General features: G+C 43.9%; 1 protein-coding gene across 1 annotated transcript in view; it reads left to right on the top strand.

Moving 5' to 3' along the window:
- Window positions 1-14,050, top strand: part of Clic (chloride intracellular channel protein 5) — an 89,908-nt gene that overhangs the window by 52,467 nt on the left and 23,391 nt on the right. Inside the window, exon 3 of the mRNA XM_075694886.1 lies at window positions 10,842-11,045. Within this exon, the coding sequence (XP_075551001.1) occupies window positions 10,842-11,045 (204 nt within the window). The remainder of the gene's footprint in view (window positions 1-10,841; window positions 11,046-14,050) is intronic.

Below are 14,050 nucleotides of genomic sequence, written 5' to 3' on the forward strand. Positions count from 1 at the left end.
AGTTCATGGGTAAAAGCCAGGCCTTTACCATGGTCGTTAAAAGCACTTAAGACCTGTCGTACAGAATCTTCAAAAGAGGCGTCATTACAAGCTTTTAAAAAGACAGAAAAGCAACATACCTAAATACCTTTAAAATCAGGCCTCCAATAAAATCTCGACCCAAAAGGCAATCGACAGGAGCTAAAAAGATGTCGCACAAGATGCGTGCAACACAGCACCCTATACAAATGCCATTGCACTGCAGAAAAGGCTGCCTGTCAAAAAGGATAAAAATGACACTCAGACAAAATTCTAAAAGCTTTAAAAAATCAAGAGACACTCCTGCTGTGGACTGAAAAGAAAGCTTGCCTGAATTTTCGACAGATTCTTTCACGGCAACTAAAGGTTCAGGTTGAGGGACAGAATAAAATAAATCCTCAACATCCACAGAGAAGGTGCAGCCAACATGGCGGTTATTCTGGAGAAAGTTTGAAACTTGGGATTTTTTTTTGTCGGGAAGGGATCGTTCACTTTTATTGACTAAAGCTTACATAGTACAAAGTGGCTGACACATTGCTGCCTGGTTCCGTTCTCACTGATAATGTTCCTAAAAGGAATGCCAGGTTTGTGAGTTTTTGCTGTGAAGAAAGCATTACAAATGTTATCTCTGCAATTGGAGATATCATTGCCTAGTTTTATCAGGTTCAACTCTTTATGAACCTTCATGAACCTTTATGAACCTTCATGAACCTGGTTTTTATACGCACATCATTTTTTTTTTTCACTTGTACATGCCCGCATGCATGATGACGAAGCCTCAGTCTTTGTCCGCTTGTAAAAGAGAGCTTGTGTTCCTTAAAATATGCAACAATCCCGTCTAACACTTGTCTCGAGGTACGACTGGCCATGTTGAGAACAAACTTTGCGATGCTGTCTACTCCCTCAAGAAGGCACCTCTCACGGTCTTTTCCTTTGACCTTCTGGGCAATGTTGGTGGTGAGCAGGTCATGAGCTGGCACAAATGAATCAACGGCATATTTTGGCTCTGTTTGCAAAACTTGTTGAACCTTCTCGGGAATCGTGACATCCCCTACAACCACAACTGCCTTCTTGGGTGCACGCTCATTCCTTGCAACATTACTGAGAAGGTGCTTAAGGGGACCCTGAAACGCTTTTGACGATTTTCTACAAACGTACTGAGTTGTTAGAGTAGGTCCTTCTGATCATTAATTGACACATCTAAGTGCCCCGCGTAAAGCATATAATTTATTATAAGGTTTTAAAAATGCACATCGCTGCCGATCGCAGCACAGTGCTCGGCGGAAATTTAAGCCGCCCCTACCCATATGACCGAAATCACCCATACGACGTCAGTGGGGCGAGCTATCCGATTGGCTGACAAGGGCGCGTGATCGATAATTTTTCCAACTTTATGGTAAACAAATGATCTTCATAATAGTTGGAATGTTAGCTAATTTGTTTTTATGAAAAGAAAGTAACATAAAAAGAATGCACAAGAATAATTTTTCAGTACACTTGAGCACTTCCGGCACACAGCAAGTGTCGTCTGCTTGTGTTACAACGTACTCCGTTTTGACGAGAGCTCCGCAGTCAGAATCGGTCTGTCTTTTCGCGAGCACTATGATTCGACTTTGTTGCCTTGTGACTGCAAAAGTAGCGACTGGCAATGTGTCAAGCTGTGACATTGTGTCCCTCTGCAAGGCAGCGTACGAGCGAACTGGCTGCTGGGCATCGGACTGCCGCTATCCGATCGGCGCCAGGATTTGCGCGTTTGTGGCCGTCACTTTACACCGGAAGATTACTAACGCAATAGCGTTTCGCGAGTCCGGTATTAGAGCAAACGCAAGCGCAAGGGGACAGAGTTTGGCCGCTTGACTGTGCCGTAACGGGATGACCCATGAGATGAGCAGAAGGGCAAATGTGAATGGTCTGCACAGTGCAGCCACCTGGTGGCACAGAGCTCAACCATACACAGTAGCAGCAACGAAGTGTATTCTTCTTTGTTGCTGGTGTGTATTTTTCGTGAGAGTGTAATCATCAACACGTTGTTTTTATAAATGTTTAAAATGTTTTACACTTGGTTAGAGCAATATTAGTGCTGTGTTTGGCTGGTTAAGCGCTGCGCCAACAAGTGTATGGACCGTGCAGAGCGATCAGGCCGCTCACGTACGTCTACGCTAAAGTTCCTTCATCAGCTTGAGTTTATGCCTCCAGTCATTTGCCGAAATGACCAGCTTGCCTGTGGTTACCGCTAGTGTGTGGTTAACGGAATACCAGACATGTTCGGCGCTATGACAGAATGCTCGCAACGCACGCTGCTTCGATAGCTCTCGCTTGGGGTCGACGGCCAAGCGGCTAGCGGAGAGGTCTCGCGCGGGCGGGGGCGGGCTCCAAAACAACCGGAAGTGGACGATGTGACGTCGCATCGTGACGCTGAACCAGTGAAGGCGGAGCTTAGCCCCGCTCGCTCGGCGAACGAGTTGAGGAGGAAAAGCATGGCTAGGGAGGAGGGTAACTTCTAATCGCTTGTAGCTCCATTAATACGTAACACTTCACTTAAATTGTGGTGCGAATGTTCTACTTAAGCTGAACCCTACGCGTCTACAAAATTTGTCCGAACCGTTTCAGGGGCCCTTTAAGTAAGAAGGACCAATTTAGCTCTGTGATCTGAGCAGCCTGGGACTTGAGGGTGTGAAACATCCATGCAGCGAGCCACTCAGGGTATTGCGTATTGCAGGCCAGGTGTAATCAGTCCTGAAAGTCCTTACTTTGCGCCAGATCTCTGCTCTGAGAATCTTGCATAGTCTTTTAACATGGCCCGAGGCAGGCTTGATAGGACTAAAGAGCACGACCAGTTGTCAGTAGCATTCCCTCGTCGTTGTGTCATCTTTTCACCGTGTGTTCATCCCTTTTAATGCTACCATCAGTTTTAAAGAATGCATCACTAACTAGCCTAGCACTAAGTTTCATTGGAAAGGTGTACATATTTTCGGACGTGCCACACCTCTTTAAGTGCATTAAGAATAGGCTATTAAAGCATTGTCTGCTCAAAGTAAAAGGAGAGTGGGTGAAATGGTGTTTCTATATAGCTGTCCACAAAGATCTGAAGAATGCTGGCGGCTTGAAGGTATGCCCCAAAATAACAAGCCACCATGTTACACCCCTCATAGACTTCATGCATGTGAAACTCGCAGCGGAGGTCTTCAGCCTATCTATGGCTTTGGCTATCAAGTACTGCATTGAGCAGAACGTGTTCAATACACTGGAGGCGGCGGGTACTGTGGAGTTTACAGAATGTATCACTGACCTATTTGACTGAATGAGCAGGTGACACCCCGGCGACGCCGTGCACAAAGAAGGCAAAGACATTCCTGTGATTAAGGAATCCCTGCAATGGCTGAACGACTCAGAATGCAATCTTAACTGTGGTGTTATCATCAAAGAAATGTTACCTACTCCATTAACAACAGCCAAAGGCCTCAGAGTATCCATCTTATCTACGTTAGACCTGACAGAATATCTGCTAACCGAATGCGGCTTCAAATATGTTCTCACTGCAAAATTCAATCAAGACCCTCTAGAACGATTCTTTGGAAAAGTCCGACAGGCAGCTGGTGAAAATTACCACCCCGATGTGGCAACATTCCTTCGGCTGTACAGAATGCTCGCCGTGTACAGTCTGCTGAAACCGCCTAAGCTCGGCAACTGCGAAGCACGAGAGGAAGCGCCTTTAGAGCTGTATTTAAGAGCAAGAAATCAGACGGGCCGAACATAGGCATGCTCAAAGCAAATCTCGACGGGCTCTTTGAAATTGAAAAATGGGACTGTGATGACATAGTCCGACATGACTACCGCAGTGCCGATGTTGTCCATGCCATCCTGTACTGTGTAACAGGGTTCGTCAGCCGAAAAATGGCAAAGTTGTTCCCCTGCGCAAACTGCAGGCAGTCTCTCTGTCACAACCACGAGTAGGCCGGAGGCAGCACAGACGCACTGCGAGACACGAAGTGGTCTCGCGCACCCCAACTCGCAATTATACGAAATGCTTCGCTGTGCTGACAATTTCTTCTCAAAGAGCATGAACGACTGCGATCTGTTCTGGAGCACCAGTGAACACGTTCTTGACAATTTCGCACTGACTTTTTCATGCCACGAGCACAAGAATGAGGCCGTTGCAAAGAGACTGCGGTATTACGTCGCTATGCGCATGAGACAACACAGCCTCTGCAAAGCCAGGAACAGTGTTAGTCTTGCAAGAGAAAGAAAAAGCTATCGAGGCTGCACTAACCGAGTGCTTGAACTACTATGCACATTTGGGATTGATTCTTTATTGGTTTATCACATAGATGTGATGGGAAAAGCCATTCAAGGATGGCTTGAGGGAGTCCTTCGCGCCCATACTGGCAAAGACAACAGCAGAGGCACACACCTTTTGTTCACGTGGTCATACATTTTAACAAAACTATCATATTAAACTAGTTACTGTCCTATGTAGGGCATCATGCGTTAAAATACGTAACTTCACCTCAGCGTCGAATGACATCACAACATTTCATAACATATGCATAGTAATGATGGCATTGAAACAATATAATTAAATACCAATCATAAACAGATTTAGAGGTCAATGTTAGGCTAGAAGGAATGTGTACAAGTCAGATAATTTTACTTCACGAATATCGATTTGTTTTTTATTAAACTCATTTTAGTAGACGTGAAAGTTTGTTTTGAAGCATTTACCAACCATAGCCAGTTTGACAATACGGAACATTCCATATTTCTGTTCTTGTGTTATGTGATACTTCCTTCGTATGGAGATTTGCTAAACCCTTGAAAAGAGAATTTTAAAGAGCTCCACAGTAGAATGCTGGAGTGGCACATTCTCAATTATTCTCAAAACTTTATTGCATTACTAATAGCCATGAGAAATTTGATTGTGTAGTAGTCCCCCAGACCAAATGACAATAGTTTAGATAAGAAGCGAAGAGGGTATTGTAGATCAGCAATTTTATTGACTTCGGAATTAAGTAGCGGTTTCGGTTGAGAATTCCCGTTATTGCACCTAACTTTTGTAATATTGCATTGATATGCTCATCCCGCTGCAGTGATTCTGAAAAATGCACACCAAGTACTTTAATAGAGCTAACCAGCTCTATCTCCGAGCAGCGAAAAACTAGGTTACCTACTACTGAAACCTGCCTACCTATAGAATGAAACACCACAGCCTTTGTTTTCTTTGTGCTCATCTTTAATTGGTTATTAGCTGCCCACGTGCTTAATTCCTCTAAAATGGCATTACCTTTATGAAAAAGTTCGGCATCCAATGAAGACGAAACAAATATGCTAGTGTCGTCAGCATAAATTATAAATTTACCTTCTGAAGATATATGGACTATGTCAGTTATATATGAATTAAAGATCAAAGGCCCGAGAATGCTGACTCTGCGCTATCCCTGAGATTATTTGCTTTCTGTCAGATACTATTGCATTCATCGACACAAACTGACATGTTTCCGAAAGATAACTTTTCAGTAGCATCAGGGGAAGCCCACGAATGCCATAGTGACTTAATTTATCAAATAAAATTTTGTGATTTATGTAATCAAAAGCTTGCATAAAATCAACAAAAACACCAAGAACAAATTGTTTTTGTGCAAATTTCTCGAATATATAGTCTTCCTGGTCGAGAAGAGCTAGTTCTGTTGATCATTTCTTTTAAATCAGAACTGGCATTTCGTTTTCACGTGCTTGTTACGGAAAGGATATTGTCGATTATAGATTATTCTCTCAAAACCTTTAGAAAATACAGGCAGTATCGACACTGGTCTATAATAATTATTGAAGTCTTTCTTGTCTCCTTTCTTATAAAAAGCCACTACTAGAGCCACTTGCATGTTGGATGGAAAAACACACATTAAAATACATGTTATATATATATTGACATGTGTACTTATCTTTATCGGGCGACCACGTTTCGCCGCTTAACAAATGTAATCGCACAGCGAGGGACGCGCCTGCATGTATCCGACGTTTCTGGAAAGTTATCGATGCTTCTACCCGGCTGTCTGTTGTCGCCGAACCTTGTGTTATCTGATTCCATCGCGTAACGCGAATGGTGTAGAACATTGTGGAAGGCACGCGGGTCCGAACGATTAGTCTGGAACATTCGACGACTGCTCTATAAAAGCCGACGCGCTCGACCCGCTGGTCAGATTTCCGACGATCGCCGACCGTGTTCGCCGCTATCGTTGTGCTATAAGTGTAGCCTGTTTTGTGGGCACAAGTTCGCCCAATAAAAGCTAGTTTTGTATTCCACCGTACTGCTTCTTTCTTCACCGTCACTACCACTGTGTATGTATGTATGTATGTATGTATGTATGTATGTATGTATGTATGTATGTATGTATGTATGTACGTATGTATGTCAGTACAGGAGCAATTTTATTTGTTACGTATTTGACTGGGGGGGCCTTACTTGCAGCCCATCAGCATTGCAACTATGGCTGTTTTTGAAGCCCAAGAAAATAGCGCAAACTTCATGTTCTACTGTTGCTTCTAAAAAGAAGTATTTACATTATGAGGATCAAGAGCTGTGTAGGATGCACGTGGCCCAGTGTCAAAATCTCTCTGCACGAAATAGTTGTTAAACATGGTGACCATACAGTCACCACTGACTGTTCCCCCACCGTGCAAGACTTCCGTCACCGGTTCCTTCCTGTCTCTCCGTTCTATAAGTGAATTCAGCTTGTTCCATAATACATCTGTTTGTTTAGAACAGGAAGAAAATAGATTAAAGTAATACATTTCCTTTGATTTCTTACGTTCCTTACCTAAGGCATTGCGAAACCGCTTAAATGCAAGTAGGTCTGCTTCTTTATGCATACGCATGAACTTCTTAAATAAGCGATCTTTTTTTTTTCAATCTTGTGCAAAAGCTCACGCGTCATCCATGGCTTTCGACAGCCTTTCATCCTTTCTGGACATTTGTAGATGAAGTGTTTTTGTATACTGCCGAGAAACAACTCGAAAAAGTATCATATGCCTCATTGGCATCAATAGAATGAAAAATATTGTCCCAACACACGTTACTTATATTCAAATAGAAAGCATCCAGAGCTGTTTGCGAGACACACTGGAAACCAGAAGCAACATCAGTGTCCACTCTAGGACCGTTGGTCTTAATACAACAGCTTATTGGCCTATGGTCACTGATGGGGTATGAAAGCACTCCTGTTGTAATTAGGGAGTTATAATAATTTGTTATAAACAAATCAATAATAGTCTGTGAGCACGTGGTAACCCTTGTAGGAATATTTACTACGTTTTCAGTTATAGCATGAAAGCAGAATTTTGAACTCAAATTTTTTTACATTATCGCAATTCATATCTATAGTGCAGTCTCCGCTGATGACACTATACTGATTTTCATTTACAAATTTAAGCAAGTTGTCTAAGAAAACAAGAAAAGGACATATGTTGCCATCTGGAGGACGATAACGGGAAACAGTGACGACATTGCTAAAAAGAACACACACTACTTCGTAATCAGCAGTTACACAAGAAAACTTGTCAACTAGAACTGCTTTAGAAGAACTATTAACTAACAAAGACACGCCTCCACCTCGTCGGGTTAGCCTACGCATGAAGAACGTTTCCATGTCGGGAATTTGAAAAATATCCAAGTCATTTAATTGCAAGGTTTCTGTGAACATAATATCAAAGCAGTAATTCATCCTCTTAAAAAGACATTCAAGTTCCACGACCTTGTTTTCAATGGACTGCACATTTGAGTGAAAGCGCCAAAGAAAACCACTGTGCTTATCAAATTCTAATTCAGTGAGTGTAATACATCCTAAGGAATCCATTGCAAGTCGTGTAATACATTACACAAGCAGATACGCTGACAAAATAGAAAGTCAGTCACACAGGGCAGTCAAGTCGTCCTCGCCCCTGATGACTGCAGCTGGTTCCCCGTTCTTTCTGCGCACCAGGACTTTCCCGTTCGAGTGCCATGCATAATCATACCCAACCCTTGCAGCCCATGCTCTTGCTATACCAAGGGGCATCCTTGCATGCCTAGTCATGTTCCTCTGTTATATAGAGGCCCTCACTAGATTGTCGGAGAGCCTTCCTCCTCTCCAGCCAGATGTGACGTGTGTCCTGGTGCGCAGAGCGAACGATCACTCCCCGTATCTTGCCCGACTTGGATGTCATCCTGTGAAGGGCGGAAATGTCTGCACAAACAAGTTTACCGACACACAACTTTGTAGCGACATCATTGACTTTAGATAGAAGGTCCTCTTCCTCAGGTATTCCGTGGATTTCAATGTTCAAGAGCCTGCTGCGCCATTCAAGGTCTTCAATGTCAAGTTTTAGCTGGGCAAAATTTCTAGCATTACAGGCTTTCGCGATTTTATCAACTCGTCCATGAATGCATTTTATCTCGTTCTCGTGCTTGTTTAGACGCTCCTGAATGTTATCAAATTTATCAGTGAGCAGTTGAGCTAGCCTTGCCACTTCTCCGACTTTGTCAGTCAAAGGGAGGAGAGAGGTTATCTTCTTGCTCATGTCTACTATCATGTGTTTGATTTCGGCATCTCCCAACAGTTCTACATCAGGTGCATTGCCCTTCGTACCGCCTAGTCTGCCAGCCTTGCACTTCCAGTTCGTCCTCTTAGTATAGCGTTTGGCTGCAAATGCTTCTTCTGTCATGCCCATACAGACCGTGCCATGAAAGCTAAATTCACAAACGCTGCATCTAATGACATTCTTGCTTCATTCATTACAGTCCAGCAACTGCAACACTTAGGCATGCTTGCAAATCAAAGTAAGCACAACGGCACAAAACACAGTGGGTTGCAGCAGCGACAGTAAAAAAAAAAAAAAATGAGCAAGAAGCGTGCACACAGTGCACGAGAGTTACCAACCTGTAATGTACAAGAACGGTCAGACTGTACATGAAGTGGTGGGCAATATAAAGTGCTTTACACCCTTTCCATTGCAATCTCTTATTCTACTGACCAAGTGGTAGCCGCTTGTTACCTTCTCGGTTGCCGTGTGGTCGTAAACTCTGTGCCGTACGACGACAGTGTTCTCCTCCAGCAGATGAAACTGGGCTTGGTCACATACCCGAAGAAAGTGAGGGCATGTTTGCCTTCGACGAGCAGCGCTTGCGCCCACAGAGTCAAAGTCATCGCATGGGTGTCAAACAATAGCGCCATGTACAACCAGAAGCTACAGTTGTTATGGCGGTCATTGAAAGGAATGCATTTTATTTTTTACTGTGCTGAAATGGTTGAAGCGTAGCACCAGTAACTCTCCGGGCTACCAGCACTAAAGAAGTGCGCAAAAGTGCCCTCAGTAGAAGTCAGGCGCGCACGGCCGAATGGAAGCAACATACTCGACCGGTTGCCTTGGCAGCCGAAACGGTGGCAATTTCTTTCTAGGCCACCAGCATGATAATGGCTCTGTGGGCTTGTGACTTTTTCTGGTTGCCGCAAACAGCGGAGTTTCCACTCCTAAAAGTTTCTTGCTCCGTGGCCTGAGTTGATGCTGTCAATAATCCAACATCGCAGTGAGCTGGCACGGGAACGGAACTTCAAGGCACCAGCCATCTTTTATTTTTACGTCTTTCCTGGCTGGGCAAGCATCTTCTCAGGGATGGCTTTTCTGGTGTTGTATAAGGGTGATTTACTAATGCAGCGCAAATTATTTTTCTTTTTGGTGCCCTACCCCAAAGCTGTGCGTTTCATTTGCAACTAATTCTCCCAGATATACCAAGCTGGCTCTATGGCTGTGGACATCTGGCTGTTGAGCTTCTGATCGGGGGTTAAACTCCGACGTGTATGACTAATGATGGCCTTCAGTGCTCTCGCACAATTGAAGGGTGATGTGCATAGCATGTTTGTCACATGCATAGCAAGGGATGAGCATAAAATTTAGATGGCTGCTTGCGACAACACATGTTGCACTCATTGTGCAAATTTTGAATAACAGTCCACCTATCATTGATATGGCAGGCTTGCCGAAAAGGATTGTTAGTTTACTTCCAGTAAACAGGTATGAATTACCATGTCTGATAGGCATGCATCATGCATAGATGAGTCAACCGCAGCAGCTTTCAATGCAGCTGGGGCTGTGAAGATTTGAAGTGGTCCTAAGAGGTTTTCAAATCTGCAAAAAGTGTCTTGAGTACCAGATGGCTGTTTTAATTAGGTGCACAACCAACTACAAAATCTTGCCTAACACTAAATCTGAGAAAAAGCTGAATATCTGCGCAACCTCGCAACACAGCGTAGTATTCCCATTTCCAGCCTCTATCGGTATATGGGCACAACAACAGCATGGTGATGTTCGGTTTTGCTGACTACTGTTATAGGCTGCTCAGAAATTGAGTTTTCTGAGATCCTGTGGTCCCTAAGCTTTTGTGGTTGACTGTGCACTTCAAGTGGTGGACTGTAGGATAAAGTGTAACGGTTTTGTTTACAATGCGAGATTTTGATGTTACACTTCTTAAGAGGAACCAGCAGATGTACTGGTTCTACAATGATTTATGCGGCGTATATATATTAAAATAAATGTCGTAAAAATTTTCTGTTTGTGAAGGAGTCCACGTGTGTGGGCAGAAAACATCAAGTAGCACTCTACCCCGTTGCATATGTCGGAGGCAGTGCTACATCCCTTACTGCACTCATTGGTAACTACATTTTTCAGGCATTATTGGGTTCTGGAAAAATTAGCTCTCAGATGTAAGAATGCTACACTTGGTAATAAATGTGCAGTTGGATTGATGGACACAGGAGCTTGTGCCCTAGAAAGAAATGTGGGACGCATGTTCGCAGGTGACAACAGTGGACATGCTGAAGCCTCCGCCTGATTTCCGCTCGAACTTTGACTCGACGCCACCGCCGATCCTGATTGATGGGGGCGAGGCAGTGTTGGAAAATGAGAAGATTGAGCGCTACATCATGAAGAACATCCCTGGTGGGCACAACCTTTTTGTGCAGGACAAGGACACTGCCACTGTCATCGAGAACCTTTACAGCGTGAGTCTCTGTGGCCACATATACCTTGCGTACATTGTCTTGGCCAAGAATTGGCCTGCAGTCGCTTCTGCCTGATTATCATTATGCACTCTTTTATATTTACTTATAAGTTCTGTGGTCCCCCAAAAAGTGTTTTTGCAGGGTGGAGTTACACAATTTAAAGAAAAACCTAGATACAGGACACATCGTAGCATTACAAAAGGTCCTTCGATCAATTGCATGTCATCAGGTGAACAAGTATAAATCAAAACAGATTTCTGGCTGATGTGCAATGTAAAAATATTCTGGGCGGGCTGTAACCCAACAATGTTTGAGTTGAGCCCAGTCAGTGCCCTGACAAAAAAGACTATATTTAAAACAGTTATTGTGGCTCTAAAAAGGCGTGATTGTTAGTGTGTGCCTTTGTTTAGTAGCATATCCCACAGAAAATAAAGAAATATGAGGTGCTGATTTTGTAATAGCTTTTAATCGGATGGTACAGCAATTTCAACTGCAAAGTTCAATTTCTTTGAGTTAGCAGCTTGGGTGCACTTAAAAGGCCTGTAATTGATGTGTGTGTGAAGTTGTTATATATAAACCGTACTACCCAATCCTGATCAGATGGTGTGCTGTACACTTGCCTACTGGTCATTCAGATTTCATGGGGACTTTCTAAAAGTCTGGATTATTTAAGTGCAGAGATGTTGTGCTAGACTAATTGCACTAAGAGGCAAACCCTACTACCTTTTGGCTAAATAAAAGAAATCTGCACCCAGATGCGCCAAAAGGGCTGCTCATGCTTTCGAAACCAGAACTAACTATTCAAGTACTCTTTCCTCACTATTAAAAGCAGCTTATCATGTTTCATTGGCGGCGTTGCAGCATGGTGAACTGAGCCAAGCCTTGCCAAACGATGTCGTAGAATACCAAACCAGTTGGCGATGTACTCTAGTGAATTTTTTTCAGTATTTTCCACCCCACTGCATGTGGATTGTCTCCAATCTATCACATCGCACTTGCTCGCTTGTTCACTGCCTCTTTGTTGTGTCCTCGTGCAAACACTGTAAGTTGTCACTGTGCCTTTTGCACTGAGCCTTTCTTGTCTTAGAATACGCAAGCTTTTTAAATTTTGAGATTAAGATTTTGCTCACTCATATTCAAAGACAGCTCTAGTTCTTGAAGCGTACCTCTGTTCGGGAATATAGTTGCAATAAATTTTTTTTTCCATGAGGCACTGCCATGTGTTCTGTATTACAAATGTATGACAGCGACTGATATTTCTGATGTCATATAGTTTGTATCACGATTTTTACTTAGCAGGGGCATCCGATTTTTACTTAGCAGCTACCATGTTGCAACATGGTGGCCATAAACAAAACTGCCACCATTCAGGTTGCCATGTGTCCCCAAAGGCACTTTCATTAACGAGACAATTTCGTGGCTTTCAAAGGCCCTCGCCAATATTGGACAATGCAAACAAACAAGCGTGGTTCATAGGTCATGCAGTGGCAATCGTGTTCGCAAAGTATGAAACGACTGTGTGGCATGAAAACTGTCGAAATTTCAAACAGAATACTGTGCACTCTTTGGCTCGGGGTAGCTGCACCTTGAGCGAGAGAGTCGAGGTCACACGCACAGATGCCTAGACACAAGACGCGTTCCTCAAATGTCACCAACCACAGTATGTGACTTCAGTTGATCATACAATCCAATGCACAAGGTGCAGCGCTGGCACTGGAAATGTGCCGCGGAGCAAGACAGCAAGAGAAGAAAAAGAATGGTGGGGCTCCTCACGGGAATCCGATACAACCCTAGTCTACAGTACAGTAAAGGCACGTTAATTTGAATTCCGCAGGGATGCTACAAAAATTTACAAAATTCAAACTAATGAAAGTCGGAGAAAAAAGATAGCTCAATTAAGGTACGTATATAGTCCGATGTAGCATGAACGCGTGCATGCACATGCCACATCACGTTGGCATGAACGTCTGTAGTTCGAAGCACTGGCACAGCCAGAAGCTTGATGTGGGCGAGTTGGTTTTGCATACTTGAACAAAAGAGCGCTACGTAGACGCGGACTCAAAGAGGAACATGTACGACGGCACAGCCAACATAACTGGACGCGGCCAACGCGGTCCGATTTGCCCGACATCGAGACAGCTCCATCTGCCCGTTCGTCGTGCCGACTGCGCAGAGCAACAATGCATGACGCAGAGAAAAAATGTTGCAGTTTCACCCCAAAGGCGAAGCATTCATTGCGGTAGCAAATTGCAGACATTCACTCACTAACTAAATGAACAAGCATGGTGTCAAGTGCGCACAGGTAACATGAACACTTCTCGCTCGATGGACGGACCACTGCGGCCACATTGAATTATCCGAAATTTTGAATTACCAAGCTGGGAATCAACGAGCTTTTGCTGTATGAGAGAATGCAGGGATGTAATCCTGCTTGCTGATGCTAGTTGAGGCAAAGGGCCTCTGTTTACAGTGACGTGCATCTTTTGGCAGCGTGGTTTCGGAAAGCTGTTTCTTCAATCTCCTGCAATACTGAACTGATTCAAAAAATGTCTGCTGTAAAGCGCTCCCTTGACAGTGCCTTACATCTTCCAGTGTATAACCAAAATTTGCAATTGGGCCTGCTGAGAGGTCCTTTAAATGTGCCATACGACTGCTACTAAGAAAATCACATCTTTCACTGCTGAATCCTAACAAAATGATGCTGCTTAGGCCTAGTGTATGCACGGCCATGGCGAAAATTAGCGACCAAAGTAGCAAACCAGCACAGAAATCTCGCCGCCAGTGTGCTTGGAGCAGTTGCTCTTTTCAGCGAACGAGTGTGACTGGTGGCGCTAAGGGTAGACTGGTTGCACTGGTAGACTGGTTGGTAGACTGGTGGGTGATAACTACACCACGAACTCCTGCACAGTTTGCGTACCTAGTGGATGGAACGGCAAAAGCATGCATATAAGCAGAAAGCTTCAAACTGCAGCCCATACGATGGTGTCGCACAGTTATGGACTGCC

Source organism: Dermacentor variabilis, chromosome 6 (genome assembly GCF_050947875.1).
Source record: "Dermacentor variabilis isolate Ectoservices chromosome 6, ASM5094787v1, whole genome shotgun sequence".
Classification (NCBI taxonomy): Eukaryota; Metazoa; Arthropoda; class Arachnida; order Ixodida; family Ixodidae; genus Dermacentor; species Dermacentor variabilis.